Consider the following 18,854-nt stretch of genomic DNA (forward strand, 5'->3'; position numbering starts at 1 on the left):
AACATGAAGTGTGGGATTTTTCGGGACAAAATATCAGACTGATCAAAGGTGTAGAACCTCTCCGAATCACTGTAAAACCTGATGGGGAATTCCCAAGAACGACACAATATAATTTGACACCTGAAACGATTGCTGAAATAACTCCTGTAATTGAGTCCAAGATACAGCAGGGAATTCTGCAAAAGATAATGGTAAGTCCTTGTAGCTCTCCTATTATGGATCTTTAGAAACCAAGTGAGAAATACAGAATTGTATAAGACCTTAGAAAAATAAATGACCTTGTTTTTCCTTGTTGGCCCATGGTACCAAATCCAGCTGTAATATTGTTTCAGATTCCATGTGAGGCTGAGTGGTTCACTTTCATTAACTTGAGTCAGGCCTTCTTTTCAATACCGTTGCATAACAACAGTCAGTTCCTTTTTGAATTCCAGCTCGGAAGCAGGGTCTTACCATGGTGCCGTATCCCACACGGGTACACTGAGTCCTCATTAATCTTTAATCAGATTCTAAAGAAAAATCTGGAATCTTTGGTCATGCCTTGTAATTCAGTCCTGATCCAGTATATTGACAACCTGATGGTAGTGTTGAATACTCAAGAAGCTTGCAAACAGAATACCTTTGCATTACTGAACCAACTACCTAAATGGACATAAAGGCCCTGATTACGAGTCTGGTGATCCTAGGACCGCCAGACTTGCGGTGGCGGTCGGACCGCTGCCAAATCGGCAGTCCGACAGCCAATTATGACTGTAGCGTAAGCACCACAGTCTGACCGCTGGCACTGGCTCTTTTTCGCCTGCCTGGCGGTGCCGGTGGCCTTAATCTGCCAGGGCAGCACTGCAAGCTGCAAGCACTGGGGATTATGACTCCTGTGCCCGCCAGATTTTGCATGGCGGTTCCACAACCATGCAAAGGCTGGTGGAGACGGGGTCCCGGGGTCCCCAAGGGGGCCCCTGCACTGACCATGCACTTGGCATGGGCAATTCAGGGGCCCCCATGGACAGCTCGTCTCGCTTTTCACTGCCTGAATTACAGGCTTTGAAAAGCGCGATGGGTGCTTTTGACGCACCACAACATTGCCGCTGGCTCGATCACGAGCCCGCGTCAATGTTGTGGGTAGTTTGCCACTGGGCCAATGGGTGGAAATGCTGTTTCTGACCACTGTCCCAGTGGGAAGCTAATAATAGGGCCAGCGGGTGGAAGACCAGAATGGTGGTCTTCTGACCTAACGAGTTTGGCAGGCGCCCTCCGCCGCCCACCAAACTTGTAATGAGGCCCAAAGTGTCTCTAGGAAAGTTACAATACTGTCAAAAAGAAGACCAATACCTTGGATATCAATGACCATTTGTTTGTCTTGGATCCAACTAGGGTACCCTTTAACATGGCAACTACAGTCAGAACTGGTCCACCAAATTTCCAGTAGAACCCGGTCCTCCAGACTCCACAGAAAGTGCACCCTCTACTCTCCCAGAGGGAGTGGGGAATCCAGTGCCACTGGCCCTGGAGGCAGGGGGTCCAACAGAATGCCAGGATGTAGAAGCTGAGATGGCTCTTGAGAACAGGTTTAATTCACAAATGTCTGTCGTTCATCTCCGTGGGTCCCTCTTCTTCTCAAAATGTCTTCCTTTTGTAGTTGTTTAAATGTGAAAGCGGAGAGTTCTGGAGGGTAGGCACACGCCTGCACCACCTTACTCATCATCCTAGGTAATTCTGAAAATGGCAAATTGAAATGGTTGCCTGTTAGATCTCTCCCTCAGTTTAGCTCCAATTCTAACCGACACAATAACACTGGTTCCGTCACTTTAAGAATTCAATGGTAGCCCTGCTGTGAGTGATGCCAGTAGAGTATGCCTGTTCACGTATTGTCCTTGTGGAAAGAGCATGTCCAGGTTTGTCAGTGAAATTTTCATTACTCAGCATATACATGGTTCTTCCCCACCCTCTTCCACTAACAGAAAGGGTATAATCCTATCAAAGTGGGAATTTTGTCTGGGGTGGACTTTGATCTACCTATTAGCCAGCCAAGTGAAATCACATTAGGGGCCGACTCAAGGAAAGATAGTGAAACCAAATTATATGAAGGAGAGCAAATATGACCAAATTAATATCATATTTGTGCTCATTACCTCTTTACAGGTAGGGAAAACCATGTTAAATGTATCTGTATGTTGAGGCAATCAAAAATGAGGTTCTTGTGACAGCTTTCATCCAGGGGTGAATACAGTAAACCCAGTGCTTAATTTGCAAAATATTTAGTGCCAGCCCCCACGGTATTTCTCATTGGTCCATTGCAGTTAGTGCCAACTCATTGTCACTTTAAACTTCAGGTTTAAATCTGATTAAACATTTAAATACTCCACTTATGAACTGCACTTAAAAATTACACACAAAGCGCCACCATGTAGTGTGGCTCACCATGTAGTGGATTCTCATTACCAAGTGCCAGTGTTTACAAATAAGTGCCAGTGCCAACCACAGAACAACATCGGCACAAATTAAGCACTGAGTAACCCACCACAAACTTGCAGTAAAGCATTACAGAGTCACATTCTAGTCAAAAAGGAATGGAGCTTAGTTTTTGGTTGCTCAGTTAAATTACATTGCGGCCACAGGCCGCAATCAATTATTTCAAGGACCCACCTGTAGTACCTGTGTTTAGGTAGTGCAAAGTTAGAAAGTATTCCTGCACACTTGTGTACATGTGGAAGCATGTTGGCTCATGTAAAAGCAGCTACGCAGCGAGTTGGCCTCATTATGTTAGTTTGGAATTGGCAGGAATCACTCAGCACCCTTTTACCAGATGTTTAGGGTTGAGTGAGACTCAATTAGTGGGATTCCTGTCGGTGGCCCAAATACTAGTGGTCTCAAATCACACAATCTAGAATTAAGCAGGTCAGAATCCAATTCTTCACAGAGGCTAAGCACAAGGCCTAGTCGTAAACCAGCCCTATACCAATTTGTGTGCACACCCAAATGTCATGCAAACAGCACAAATCGAATAGCCATGCGGAAATCTTCCTGTGTACTCGGTCAGAAACTTTTTCTTTTTTTGTCTGATACAATTTTGATCTGTTTTTGGCTCCCTCCAGTGGGCCATTCTAGAAACAACTTTCAACTTTTAACACATATTATTTCAAATTGATAATTTAATAACAATCCATGTAATGCAAATTGTTAGAATGTCTCCGTAGCATTCTGCCTTTTTCAGTAACCATGGAACTTCTCAATACTTTGTAATGCGAAATTAAAGTTCTTCAATATGCTAACAGCCTTTTTTTTTGCACTTCAACTCCAGCATCTCATTCAGTTGTTCTTTGCTATTTCAGATGTGTATATGTGTGTATATATATATATATATATATTTCTCCACCCATATTCTGGCTCACTTGCAAAATGTCTAACTTAGGTTTGCAGTAGTCAGAAATCAGTTGCAAATCCCTGTATGTCTTCGTGAATGCTGTCCGAAGGCCTATTAAAACCAATATTGTGTCTGCTCTTCCTGTTGAGAAACGAAGCCTAGTTTTGTTGACCTCACCTGAGCAGTCAATCATGTCGAAAAAAGTCCTTCACACATTGATTATTTACATACAGTGTGCAGAACTAAAAAGCATTGACAACGGTACTAGGTATGGCTTGGCAATGCACAAATGAAACAACGGGTGGCTCATAGGCTCCTTTCTTCCTTCCACTCGGTCAACGAATAAGCATGCAGTATGTTACTCATACTTGATTATGCATCCATTTAGCTACTCATTGACACATTCGTGCATTACTTACATGTCCATCAAAAACAAACTCACCAACCAAAGAAGAGGCGTTTTAAAGTACTACGCTGATAAATAGAATCCAGCGATAGTAAGTGGTATGTAAAAGCCAGTTCATGTGTGCAGCATTGAATTTCCAGGGGTCTCATCACAAGCTAGTCTAATCACAATGTATATAAATATGTATGTATCCGATTTGGGTAGAGATATCCCATAGCTTAAGGTGCCACGCTTTTGAGAGACATAAAAAATAAAATGATAAGCAAATGATTGTGTTTAGTGTGAACGAAAACAATCTACTTTGGACGTGCGTGTGAATACGAAGATGGGTTTTATAACAAAACATATAGCCTAGCGAACATCCACGGCAATATTCGACTAATAATGAATATGGTTTCTAAACTCCTCCTTTCTTGCTAGTTATCCATCAACATGTCTGAATAGAAACAAGAATAATGTGTGGTTGTGATGAGGACAAAAATTAATGCTTTAGTACTTTGAGAAAAAGATAATGAGGCCATTTCAGAACAGTGACATTAAGGACAAGTTTAAACAATTATCCTTTCTTTGCAGACCAAGCCAAGTCACACCCGAGTCAGGGTATTGGAGTTGAGTGACTTAGGCTATCATTATAAATAGCTGAAAAAAATCCAATATGGGGGGTGACTATTGTTAATTTGCTTTGGGTAATTGAGCAAAATTTCACAAAAGTACGTGAATTATGCATAGTTGTGTGAAATGAAAATCCGTAATTTTGCACTATATTTTAGCGTCAAATTTGTCATGCATTTCATGGGAAAAAATAGTACAAAAATAAAAGCACAATGAGCAAAAACTGCTTGTATTCTTTTGTACCCAGGCATTTGAGGTGATTTTTTTATGTGAACGACACATTTGCAGTAAATATTTGCCAGAAATGGCGAATAACTGTCAAAGTAGTGTCAACGCATAATTTCTGGAAGTCTACACTACACTACAGCCATAAAACGAAGGGCCTTGTTTACAACAAACTGGCGTATTGATCACGATGTGCCAGTTTGCTTGCACCGCCCTTCGCCCCCCTATCAACATCATGATAGCACTGTATTTATAATACAGCGTACCATGACGCTCGTTATTAAAGCTCCAATACAGGTTTCTAACAAAGTTTTGTCACTTTGCTGGACCAGTGTCAAAAATTTGACACATGTCCAGCAAAACTCAGGGAGGCCCATTTAAAACAGCCAAACTTCACTTTAAGGCCTGCCCTTGAGAAGGCATTAAAAAATTACACCCACATGTTTGTGAGCCTGACTGCATGTCAAGGGGTGATTTTTCGGGAAAGTAGAGCAGAGAAAGTAAAACAGTGTGAGGCGGCACTGGGCCCTGTCTATAAATCTGGGATCTGATGAATGTTTTCTTCTCAGTTCCAATTGTCTAATTATTCAGAGCAATTGCAGTGTAACTCAGTGAGCCACATATTAAGTCTCAGAAATTATCTTAAAGTTTCAAGGGGCTTAATTACAGACTCAAAGTCAAACTTCCCTAAATGAGTCTCAAAACCATAGTGTAAATGTACACAATCACCAAAGGAGATTTAAAGCGTGGCACTGTGTTAAACTTCACAAGCATGTAAAAGACAAGTATCTCAATAGCGATAATGCAGAAAATCAGAAACAAAGACTGATGTTTAAATTCTAAAATCATATTCTCCTGCCTGCCCATTTAATCTAGTTCTTAATTTTTCTAATACTAACGTTTTCAGAGAGAAGACTCAACAAACAGAACTTCTGTAGAAGTTTCCATTAAGAGAGGTGCAGCACCATGAAGCCACATGAGAATCTAAGTCTAAAAGATATATCAGCAAGGTCCGCTCTCAGCTAAGGTTTTTTCAGTGGCTAAACCACACTTTTACGTTCTGGTTCTTCAAAAGCCCACATCATTGCAAAAGATCTTTAAATCATTTTTAATTGACAGTCTGACTTCTGAAACATTCCACGACCTTGCATGCCCTCTCTTTCTAAGGAAATTCAGAAAAGCAACAACCCTCATTCCAGGTTACTCCTTCCGTGCTTGTGGCACCTCTCGCAAATCTTACTAGCTCTGAAACACAATAGGCTTCTCACTAATTTGATCTCAGAACCTGACACCTTCAACTCAGAGAAAAACATGCAAAAGCAACTTCACGTTGAAAGGTAGACCAAGTCAAATAATTGTGGCCAAGCTAGTGAAAACACAAACATTACAACATAACATACTTTCAAAATTATGATTATATGCAGCTTACTTAAAAATTACATCCAACTGTGCACTTTATTTGTATGTATTGCAGTGCATCGTTTAAATGAACACATCTCTTCACGTTATGCAGAAATGTGACCACCAGGAAAGTGACCACCAAAGATGACTTCCTTTCATTCATGTTTAAGAGGCATAGTGGCATGGTCAAACTACACTCTCTCAACCCTCCTTTTGATGACTTTTAGAGTGCTTATAAATCCCCTTTCATTCTCAGATGAGACTCTGTAAAACCTGTCTTTTTAAACAGCTTTCACCTTGCGTCTTTCAAACGCTTCCTGTCATTGTAATATTAACACTGTCTATCTTCCAGCTCAACTGCTGCTCATTTCCTCTTCTGACCCTTCTGAATTTTTCTTCTATGAAACATTGTATATCCAATACACAAAACTATTACCACTATTGAAATTACCAACAATGGCCTCAACACAAAAAGAACAACTCCACTTCCTAGGTTACCAAACCATCTGTCTATAGCAGGAAATCCATCTCTAGTAGCGTCCCATACACGTCACTTCCTACTCTTTCAAATCCTTCGTCAACCCTGACATATTCTGAATATACTTTTGAAATTCCTTATTTTATCCGGAATATAGGTGCAACATTGTTGAACTTTCAAAATCCAACAGACACCGCCCTCTTTTGCGAGCAACAAATCTAGTGCAAGACAATTTTGCAAAACCATTGATCTTATCGCTACCATCTCTGTGTTTATCAACAACAGTGAATTTGCTGTGCTAATACCTAACCTATCTACTATCGTAGACAGCTTTCTAATCTTTAGGTCATTCAAAACCACTCCCACTTATGGAATCAATACACCAAAAATATCTCTCACTATTTCTGATTGACTAGCTCCTTGCTTACCTCTATGCTTTGTCTTCCACACAGGATCTTCAAGATGTTCCAGAAGATACATCTTTGGAAACACCATCACTACATTACACGTACCATGCCATCCTTTTTTGCAACTTAAAATATGCATACTGTCTACGAATAAAATACTCTCCAGGGATCACAGGATCTTTTCCATCTAAAAATAATTTACCCTTTCCTCTGACATCAAAACATGCTCACAATCACTCTTCTGTATGAAAAATGGATCTACATAGCTCTGATCGATATGTTTGGACAGCTACCCTTATTGCTGCCAATCTAAAGTTAAACAGGGTAAATTCCCTTGCAATTGATGTTCTGTCTCCCCCTTCTTCCACTGATGTTGCGACTTAAGATTCTTATCTGATTTGGATTTAGTTTCTAGTTCCCTCCTTCGATCCTCAACTAAATTTCAGAATTCCATCTCAATGTCAGCAATTGAACAATTTGTGTCTATTTCCATGTGCAGCATCTAATGGTTTCATTGGAAAGAAATAATTCCCTGCAAATTCTGCTCCTTTAAAGTACAGATTCTTATTCAAATGCTTGACCAAAGGAACTTCTGGTAAAACAAAATCATAATTTGAGAAATAATATTAAAAACTTCCCTCATTGTAAAATATGCTTAACAACAGACTGCAAGAAATACCAGGTTAACAGGATTTGATGATATGTGATACCTTCTGACACCGAAGCAGGTAACTGTGTACAAACGTACAGTCCCTTGCATTCATCATTTTAACGTACTCACATAATTTAAAATATACATTTGCTGATTAACCTTCTCTAAAGTCGTCTAAGTGTAATATTTTCTCATTTAACATATAGTTATTATTGTCTTGAGGACCAATAGTTTGCAGAGTAACACTAGGGGATTGCTTCTCTTCAGAATGTGTAGTTAAAATGCTCCTATTAGCAACATCACTAATACTATTACAAACATAAGTGATAAAGCACCTAACATGTATCTGCATCAATTTTTCTTATTTGGCTCAATTACGTCTTTTGAATCAGATCTTCTTTTCAACTACGTACAGCAGCAAAAGCAAGTATTCTTTTGTTGTTTTAACCAATGCGAACAACAAACAGGGTTGAAATGTTCAAAGTGTGTTTAACAGCAATGTATAAATCTTCTTGAGACTACCCTAGCCCTACTCTGTGTTCTTCTAAATGACAACCCTTATTCTTCTTCTACTCGGGCCTAGATAGTGTTATCAGTTCCCTACCCCAGTAGTTTAACTTCTATACTAACAAATCTCATTGATGACCATGAAAATTTGATGTGCAATCCAACCACTACCTTCAGTCCATGACAGTTCAATCAAACCAATATGTTGATGTCAAGCTTCCCAGAACTCTTTATCTGTGACTGTGTCATTTGCAAAGTAGTCCACTCACGGGAAGAATACTTGTGACTAGGCACCCTTGTTCTCCTTCACCCTCTCAGCACCACACTTTTGTCTTTACTTTCACTCAGGAAAGTACCCGGAAAGTGGTGAGAAACCCATTGGACCTGCAGACTGCAGGCATAGTGCAATGCATGCTTTAGTGATGGTACATTATAGGAGAGCATCCCCACTTGAAAAATCATTCCACCACCGATAATGCAGGTTGAAGACCTGGGTCAAGGAGACTGCTATGAACTGAACGGGCATAGGGGCAGAATCCTGAACTTTTCTTCATTAATGGGAGAACAGTTTAAATATAAGCTCCAGAGTAAAATCTGCAAGATTTTAGAGGCAATGAGATGCTAAACAAGCACTTGTGGTATTTGGAGCTTGCATCTGAAAAGTGACAACTGTGCCAGAACAAATATCAGCCTTTGTTTCTTCCCCCAAAGGGAGAGTTGCTGGTGGGTCTTGGAGGCTGGCAAGAAAAGAAAATCTATCAAAGATCCAGCAGATTTCTTGAAATTTCCGCAAGAAAGGCATGTGCCCCAGTGAGACTACAGCATAGGAAGTGTCCATAGCTCCTCCGTTCTGCAGCTTGATTACCAATGGGGAAAACCTATGCCCTGCGAAAAACTAGTCAAGAATAAAACACATCAATCTCATCACTATTATCTGCTTACAAAGGGGGGATCAGAATGGCAGAGGAGGATGAAATCTTCCATCTCAGACATGACAGGGGGCTTGCACCTCTGACCTTCCTGGTGCCATTGTTCTGGGAAGCAGTAGAGAAAGATTAGCACCTCCCCCATGTGATAGCTGAGTCAGGGGCAGACGATTTTCCCACCATGGGTGCACTTGAGTGCTAGGAAGTAGGGCTTGCAGAGTAGACAGCAGTTGTAACATCCAAAGCAATTGGCTTCCACTTTTCAGCCTTACCTGGGTGCCTCACAAATAGACAAGCACCTGAATGAGCAAGAAAATGATCAATGAGGCACTTGTCAAAAAGCAAAAATAGGAAGCATAAGAGAATGTTTACTGGCCTGCACCAGATGCTTCAGAATACTTGCATCAGGCTGGAAAATAGCCCCATATAGCCCATGAGAGTGGTGCACCAGAAAGAACAGGGGACCCACACTGAATAGCATTGCCTTTGGAGGTCCCAATAGGAACCCCACTTTACATTTGAAGAGGCTCCATCCTATGTTTCTCAGTTCTTTAGAAAAGTGACCTGGAGAGACTTTTGCTCCAGAAATAAGGAGCTTAAAAATCTGAGATTTTTGTTCACAGACTCTGAAGTACAATGAGGTCCTGCGGTTATTTTGTATCTCTATTAAATGGTGATCAAAGACTCTGATACTGAATGTTTAAATATTAACAACTTTATGGGCAGGTGCATTTTTGATTGTTAAAAAACGTGGTCCTCTCCTAAAAGGGTTTGAAAATGTATTATCATTGTGCTAAAAGCATTTATCCTCTACACGTTGTACTGGGCACCTGGCGTACATCTTATTTTTAGGGGTTAAGGCTCGCTATTTCTCCGATTGTTAAGGTGCTGCCACCATATAGTGTCCAGGGTACATTATGAGGGTTTACTTAAGTGTGTGAATTTCCTTTAATGTACAAGCCCTGTTGGTTGTGAAGTCCTTTAGAGTGTGTCATCATAGATTTAGTTATACACATGAAATCTGGACTATGAAATTTTTTGTGATATTTGGACATATGTATATGAGTGAAACCTCCATTAGGGTACAATTTATACTTCAGTACTAGGGTTATGTCTCAAAGCTAATAAAATCTTGAAAGTAGGAAAGTGTGACGTCCTGTTTCTGCTTAAAGTTTTTTTATCAATAATTCTGCTTGCACCTCAAAGACACTGAAAGCATAGCCCCTGGCTTTCGAAGTATACTGTCAAAATAATAACTTGAAAACCAACGTGAAAAATCCAAGATCATGATTTTGGGAAAGTGTGAGGAAGTAATTTATTAGTTGGGGTGAACAGAAGTCAACACAAGAAATAACGTCATTAATTTGTAGTTCAGTCAAAAGTTTCATTAATTTAAACCTGAGATTAAACCCTGGTAGCTTTGGTACAGATCACACAGTATTAGTTTAAAGAGATTGTGTAAAGCATTGAGACATACTAAACAGTTAATTATTCAAAAACACAACACAATAAAACACACTTCAATTTATTAACTTAAAGAAAATGCAATACGCAAAATTACACTAAAATGATGAAAATTTAATAAGGGTATGGCTATATGAATTTTGAAAGATGTATGTGAAAATAGTGCCAAAATGCAGAAAGTGCCAATGGCAGACAGTGGTCGCAGTAGACCGGGACCTAGGGGAGATTTGAGTCTGAGCATGATGAAGCCAGGATAGCAGACATCAATCAAGATTGATCTGGTCGAATGTTTTTCCTTGAGATTATGGGCCTGATTTAGATGTTGGCGGTAATGGTCCCACTAGTGATTTTGTGACTGAAAACCCGTCCGGCTGATGTAGTAAAGTCTCATAGCTGAAAGCTTACATTTGAACCGCTGTCTATGCCAAGAAACACCACCTGAGTCTACAGGGGGAGAGGCAAAAGTGGATGCCGATGGGACCCCAGCAACCCTTTCTGCTGTGCAGATTTGGATGAGCCTTACCACCCAGCAAAATGTGTCTGTCCGACTTCCACTTCTGAGTTGGCAGATGGGGGGGCGGTGAAAACTCACTTTGTTTCCAATTCCACCTCCATTTTTAACTGGATACGACTGAACAACACGTGCTGCCACTGTTGCCACTAAACCACTGAGAAATCACAACCCCTACTGCTGCCGGACTCGAAGGTAGGGATGCTGTATTGAAAGGATACCTTGAGTGGGCATGGCACGGGAGGTTTGTGGCCACTGCAGACATGCCATACTTCTGCCTTGCAGTAGTTTTTCCAAAGTTCTTATGTATCCTCCTGAAAAGAATCCCACTTTGTCCCTTACTCTCTAAGGGCCAGATGTATCAAGCGTTTTAGCATTCGCAAACTGTGTGAATGCCTGTTTGCGAATGCAAAAATGGCTTTCCGTATGTATGAAAGGCATTCACAACACCAATTTAAGGAATTGCTAAGATAGCGATTCCTTAAATTTGTGACCCTGTTTAAAGAATCGCAAATTGCGATTCTCTAAATAAAAAAACGCAAATTAGGAATCCTTATTTGCGATTTCTAAACCACATGTATCAAGCAATTCCTTAATGCAAATTTGGCATTCAGTAATCACAATTACCACCAAGTCAAACTTGGTGGTAACCATGTGCAAATTTAAAAAATACATTAAAAATGCATTTTTAAAATTGACATGTAACGCACATATGCCCCTTTGGCATTTGAGTGTGCCTTACATGTCCCAAATAACTTTTTGGGGTGCAGCAGAAGGGGCCTTAGGCCCCCAGCACCCTGGGGTTTGGCATTTACAAAATTGCGAATTCCAGTTAGGAAGTCGCTATTTGGGAAATGCAAAGAAAAACGCAAATATGGGCCTACAGTCCCATAGGTGCTAATGGGCTCAGAATCACAATTTGCGATTCGGTAATAGCATTTGTGATTTTTAAGAAATCACTATTACCGAATCGCAAATATGATACATAACATTTTGCGAATCAGAAATAGCGATGTCTTAAAAATCGCTATTAGAGATTCACAAAGTGGTTTGTTGATACATCTGGCCCTAAATCCAAAATGGAGAAACCCTTTTCCCCTTGTGCACAGCCTATATGCCTAGCGAGATATGTGGCCAGGGTAATGAGCAACCCCTCCTCTGTAGACACTCCAAGCAACTTCTAGGAGCAGCTCTTCCCCCACTGGGTTTGGTGCCTGACTGGGAGGACAAAAGAAGGGTAGTCTTTCATGGCTCCTCTAAGGTCATAGACAGCTGTTTCAGTCCTCTTCTTTTCTTCCCCAGCAGTGTTCTGAAGAAGGTGACTTGGAGTGCCATACGTATGCCTTGCAGTAGGTTATGTGTGGGTTGGGCCCTTGGCCTATCCCTAACCAAAAGGGTAAAAATTCATAAGGGCCGCCCTACCAACTTTTAAAGAAGTGCATGTGTGCCATACAGCAAACAATCCCATAGTGCCCCTCATTCACTAATTCTTAAATGGAGAAACCCTTTTATCCTTGTACAGAGCCTGTGTGCTCATCTAGAGGAGTAGTCAGTGTAATGAGCAGCCTCTCTTGTCACTCCAAGCAAATTTAGCTCGCAACTGTCCCCTACTGGGCTTTGTGTCTGTCTCACTTGGAAGTCAAAACAAGGAGCTTGTCCAGGAGGCATTTGATAATCGTGTGTAACAGATAAGGGCTGCTGGCCCTGGCCCTCTCTGCAGGTTCACCCACAAACTTTTTGCCTTTTTCCCTCCACTTTCGCTGAATTTGTTTTTGTTGGTCTTAGCACTTTACCTCTGCTAACCAGTGCTAAAGTGCTTGTTCTCACTCTCCTAAAACATATTTAAATTTGCTTATACCGTATTAACACATTACATTTTATTATCCTACTGGTGAGTCTGCATCACGTATTATGCTATCCATTTAAGTAGCACCTTAAAACATGTCCAAGGCCAGCCGCTACAGCCTGAATGCGGTTTTACAATTGAATGTTGACCTTACAAAAAAAAATCTTGCCAAGCCATAACTGCCCTTGGAATTATCTACAAGTCACCTTAAGGTTGGTCCTGGGTAGCCTATAAGGTGGGGTGTATTAGTATTAAAAGGTTGGACATGTATGTTTAGGTTTTACGTGTTTTACATGTCATGGTAATTGTTTACTACTGTGAGGTCTACCTCTCCCATGGGATAACATAGCCAAGTCCTTATTCATAAGCGCTAACCCTGATTGGGACAGGTAAACATTTCATGTCTTGTAAAAAAAATCCTTGTTAACGGTAAAGTCATATTTTGAAATTACAATTTTGAAAATGCCACTTTTAGAAAGGTTGCATTTTTCTGCCCTTGGTATTTTCGTGCTTATAGCCTTTCTTGGATCACTTGACTAGATGTAAATGTCAGTTAGACTTTGTGAATTTCTCCCAGACGGTCACACAATAGAGGGATTGGGTGTGTGCCTGCATGAGCCATCTGCTGGCAGGATGGGAAGAGGAGTTGAGCACAGCTCCACTTGCAACTGAATAGGGAGCATTCTGCCTTCACACAAAGGATCTATCAACTCCACAGTGTCACTTCTGTCAGCGCCAAGCTAGGGCAGAGGAGTCAGGAAATTCCATGCACTTCAAAGTCACTGTCTAGAAGCTTCTCCCACCTTCCAGAAGGTGGTCACCCAGGCACAAAATAGGACCTCAGACACCAACTCTTCAGTTCACTCCTGTACCTGTGGAAGGACTCTTAGAGGACTGCCTCATGCTGTGAACTGCTGTGCACTCTGCAAGAGTGCTTTGCAGTACCTGAAAGGACTAGTTTACTGCCTGGTGTCTGCCTTGAACTCTCAGAGGCAAGCCCTGCTGATGAGACCTGTATCTACCTGTGAACCCAGACCTACCAGAGTGACTCCAAGGGCAATTTGATGACTTCCTAGTCAAAGCCGCAGGGACACAAAAGGCTCCCAACATCCTGAACCTGCATCTGGACCCAGCATGAGTAAGTCCTACACCCCTAAGTGGTGTACCCCAGTTCTGGACCCTTGGTTGTGGCGCTAAAGATGCCCAAATGACCACATCCCACAACTGAGGAATTAAAACATTTTTGGCCAAACACTGCTGTGGGAACCAGGAAGAGACTGGGACCAAACTGCTCACCATGTCTCAGAAGTGCATCACCAGTCAAATTGAGTTTGGTGCTTCTTCTACTGCATTCTTCTCTGCAGCAGCTTCCCCATGTTTTCTTCTAGGAGCCAGCTAGTCTTGCTAAACTGAAAACTGCTTTTGGGTTTTAGTCACATAGAGACATGTTAACCTTACATTTCTACTTGCCCTTCTTTTAAATACCATGCACCCTGCCTTGTATGATGTTAATCCTTTATGGAGTGAATTATTCATATTTAAAGGAAAGTGTTCTGCTGTCAAAAAGGATTGATTTTGACAAGATGGTCTGCTGGTACAAACTGCAGCTGTCAGGCTATTGTGGCAGGCCTGTAACATATTTGCATGGCCACTCTAATGGAGGGAAAAGTAGAGGTGTGGTAACTAGGTGAAACCTAACTTTCCAAGACATGGACTACTTTTCAAAACATGGACTTACTTTGGGCACCATATACTATGGCCTTTGGGAAAGTTAAATATGCCAATTAGGAGTTAGACAATTTCAACATGTTTTAGGGGTCAGGGCAGAATCACTCCTTCCAGGTTAGCAGTGCCCCAGTGTAGAGATTTAAATAACTAGCAGCACCAGTCGTCAAGAAATGAAGATGACCACACAAAAAGTGGCACTTTCTCAAAGAGAGAACTTACAAAAAATGAAACACCTCCAATTTGTGGTGGACATGGAGCTCTGACTATAGTTAAATCTGCATCTGGGCTTGATAATTAGAGACATATTGTAAAATAGCTAAACCTGCAAGAGGGAAATTAATGAAACAACATTTTTACAACATTTCACAACAAACAGACAGTCTTTCTCAAGCCAAAAAAGAGGGACAGATGAGTATGGTGTGGTGTGAAAGGGTAGCTAGTAAACTGACTTAGAAGAAAAAATCAGCGTGACCCTCCTGTTTTCAGGTGATTTTCCACATTGCCCCTGTTCTGAAATATTGAAAATGAATCTTTCTTAAGCAACATACAAACATGTACTACATTTCCAATAGACAAATGTGATTAACCAGATATTTAGTGAATAGTGCTTGGGCGGAACATAGTATGACACCCAGATTAAAATTAATGCAAAATTCTATAGGGGAAATCTGGGTGCACAGAATTATTGATACCAACCCACTTTTCACCATAAAGTTACTTTGTATCCTGTTGTCTACTGCATATAACTCAACATCCAAAAATTCTATTTTGTTGCAATCCATTTTGAGGGTAGTTTTAACATTGTTCACATGTACCAATCCATTTATATATGGAGTAAACTACAGCAGTGTCGTAGATTGACATCGATTTTTATTGTCTCCTAGTGCACAGACTGAACACTTACTACAGGAATAAAAATGTTTTGTCGTGTAATCCAGTGACTTGTATCAGGTTTTAGAGTTTGTGGGCTTACAGTTTCCCTGATAGTTCTTTGCCTGCAGTATTCAACAGGAGGTCTGTCAATAAGCAAAGCGTATTGGCCAAATAGAGACTTAAGAAAGTTCCACTGCTGATATAGGTTTATGTATATTTAATGGCTAATGTTATTATAAATAATGATAAATCCAAATCTTTCCTTATCTCTAGATGTAGGATTCAAGCCTTTGTTAATGCTCTTACCCAATTTTCTGCAGCTCTTAAAACTGTGGTATTTTATCTGTTAGCATGTAAGTGGGTGCTTGTAAATTTTGATTGTACTTGTTATCATTAATACAGTTCCATCTCATACATACGATCTCTCCATAAGTTATAGCATCTTTGACACATTTGGAAAGTACGCTGTTATAGGATTTTCTTATTACAGGTGCAATATGATTTTAACACACACCAGCAATAAGAAATAATTGTCAATATTTCATATTTGTATTACATTTTTCATTTTGTTATACCACCATTTGTTTATGATTACCTGTTGCATTACAAGCGAGTAATAGACTCCTTTTTTCTCCATGAGTTCACTGTGTGATCCTTGCTCGATAACAATTCCATTTTCAAATCCTGCAATTATGTCAGCTGTCTTCACTGTAGAAAGGCGATGAGCTATCAAAATTGTGGTGCGACCAGCCCTAGCCTTAAAAATAAAGGGAAAAATATTCTTTGCTATTAAATTCATATTAAAATGAACATGGGATAGTCATAGTAGATTAACTACTGGGGGGGTTATTTATGCACCAGTGTGATTACTGTGCCATAGAACTCCAGTTAATTAGGTTGAAATAGGTCTAGGGTTGTCTGTTTGCTCATCTGGAGGGAACCTGGCCTGAGAGTTGAGCTGGACTGTTACTTTTGGAGCAGGATCAAGGCTGATTTAAATACGATGAAGCTCTGTTTAGAACAACATAGTGGGTGAAATCCACTGGGCTGGTATACAGCCCAGAGCGATTGACAGTGGCTGCAATTAATTCAAGCGTGTCTTCCACCACCTTGCTGTTCTTACAATAATGGACCACTTCGCAGAAACGTTATACTGGTCAAGATAGTGTAAACTGATTTTCTTCAATTATTACTGTTTACAGATCGAAAAATGGATAAAGTATTTCTAAGGTGGAGGGCAAGTTGAAAGTGAATCTAGCCCTTATTGCTAGATACTTGTCACATGAACTTCCAATTGTGACTAGCTTGCAGGCTGAACCAAGAGATCGTCCAAAAAAGGATGCACAAACACACCCTCTGCATGAAGATTAGCCACCAGCAGTGCCAGGAACTTTGTAATAACCCAGGGGGAGTACTTGAGTCCAAGGGAAGAACACAAAACTAGAAATGCTCGCCCCCTACTGCAAACCATAGAAATTGTTGAGGGGGAACTGCAACAGGGATGTGCAGGTAGGCATCCTGCGGATCCATGGATGCCAAAGAAACCCTGGATCTATCATCGAGATAACCGTCAGAATAGTCAACATTCAGAAATGTGCATTCTTTCTCCAAGAATTGACCCACAGGCCCATGACACCTTCCAAACCTGAATTAAGATGGAATAGCCCCTCTCCCTTGCCCTGCCACTGGAACTCTGTAGATGGCCTCTTTCTATAACAAGTACCTGGCCCCATTGAGCATTGCCAACCTCTTTCCTTCTGCAACAGGCACTGGAGTTGGCAGGATGCCAGTATAGGGAGAAACGTGAATGAAGTCTACTGTGATGCCATTGGACACAATGTCTAGCACCCATCGGTTTGCCACATCCTGCTGTCAAATGGATAGAAAGTGCCAGAGCCTGCACTCTAACAGAAATGCGCCACAGTGACAGTGATTGACAGGAGCCCTTCTTTGAGGTCCCCTTCCGAGCAGGAAACATACTTCCCTACTGATGAAGTAGATGGAGCCTCCAAATACGAGGCTGAAGAATCATTGTCTGCTATCACTGTTTTAAGCTTGGCTGGTCTTCTGCGTTTCACAGGGAGAGCCTGAAGAGGTCTTGTCACTGCTACCCCAATCATGTCTTGCACTTCTTCTCTAGACATGAGAGGCATACTCCCCCCTACTGGACTCTGAGCATCCTGAGTCCTCTTGGGAAGGAAAGGAACATCCCCTACTCCAAGGTGGAAGTAGTTGACAGCACATGCTTCTGCTTGCTAGCTCTCTTCCCTTCCATAATCAAACATAAATGCCCCACAACCCATCAGGGCACCTTAAATAAGGGAAACAAAGACCATGCTAAATCAAAGGGGAAATGCCAGCAGAGACATACCAGGAAACAATCACAGCCATAGATTTTCCCCCAATATTGGAAAGAAAAATGGGCTTACACCTGCTCCTATCGTTTTGCAAAGAAAATGCCTCCTAAAACGCATCCTGCAAAGCAGAGGAACTGACCCGGACGTTTACCACAGCTGGCCCACCCAACTCCTCCACGGCCTCTGTCAATCGCATTCCTCCACCAGCCACACTGCCAAATACAGAATGTAGCCAAGCCGGGAGACCACCAATCCGAGCTGCATACCCACCCAGGATCCCACCATTCAGTCTCCCAGGCCCTGCCTTGAAGGAAGAAAGAAGGTAAGTCTCCTGGGGGACAAATAAGAACAGGATGTAGAGGGAGTGTTTTATTTAGGAAATTGGAGGCAAGGGAGCATCATTCATTAAGCAGGAAGGTGAGGGAGGGACGGGAGGTAATGTGGTTTATTAGTAATGACATGCCTATTTTCTACTCCCTCATGTGAGTAATACAATATATTTAAGTGATGCTTTGCGTGTCACCTTATAGAAATGAAATACCAAACTCCTATTCATCTCTGTAGTCTCTGATTGAAATCCACTTTATGGTAATATCTGTGATCAAATGGAACTTTACCTTATCCAGAGCGTCTTGCACTATAGCTTCACTCTGAGTGTCCAAAGCAGATGTTGCTTCATCCAGCAGAAGAATCTTCGGGTTCCTTACTAGGGCTCGGGCAATAGCAATCCTCTGCTTTTGCCCTCCACTCAGCTGGGCTCCTTTTGCCCCCACTACTGTATTAAATTTCTTTAACAAAGGCAAAAATGTTTGTCTGATGCTCATTTGTTACTCTTTGGTTGATCATTATGTCAATCTACACAATTACATGAACTAATTATCACAGAAATGTGCTGCAAATTAACTGAAAACACAAACACAATGGTATACATAAGTGCATTGTGAGATAGGAATATTTTTTAAACTACACACAACTTTAAGGCATTGTTGTTAGCAGAAAGAAAAGGATATGCAGTGCAATCAAACACATTAATATTGAAAATGCACAGACACACATTTGAGAATGTGTGGGTCATAGTGAAAAGCAATATGCAAATGTAACTG

At 41.1% G+C, this 18,854-nt stretch overlaps 1 protein-coding gene across 8 annotated transcripts in view; it reads right to left on the bottom strand.

Moving 5' to 3' along the window:
- LOC138262021 (ATP-dependent translocase ABCB1-like) overlaps positions 1–18,854 on the bottom strand; it is a 920,359-nt gene that overhangs the window by 506,978 nt on the left and 394,527 nt on the right. For all 8 annotated transcript variants that reach the window (XM_069211673.1, XM_069211677.1, XM_069211676.1 and 5 more), the window contains 2 exons: positions 18,369–18,539; positions 15,990–16,151 (listed from right to left, as the gene is read on the bottom strand). In XM_069211673.1, the coding sequence (XP_069067774.1) occupies positions 15,990–16,151; positions 18,369–18,539 (333 nt within the window). The remainder of the gene's footprint in view (positions 1–15,989; positions 16,152–18,368; positions 18,540–18,854) is intronic.

The sequence above is a fragment of the Pleurodeles waltl genome, chromosome 10, assembly GCF_031143425.1.
Source record: "Pleurodeles waltl isolate 20211129_DDA chromosome 10, aPleWal1.hap1.20221129, whole genome shotgun sequence".
In the NCBI taxonomy this organism is placed as follows: domain Eukaryota; kingdom Metazoa; phylum Chordata; class Amphibia; order Caudata; family Salamandridae; genus Pleurodeles; species Pleurodeles waltl.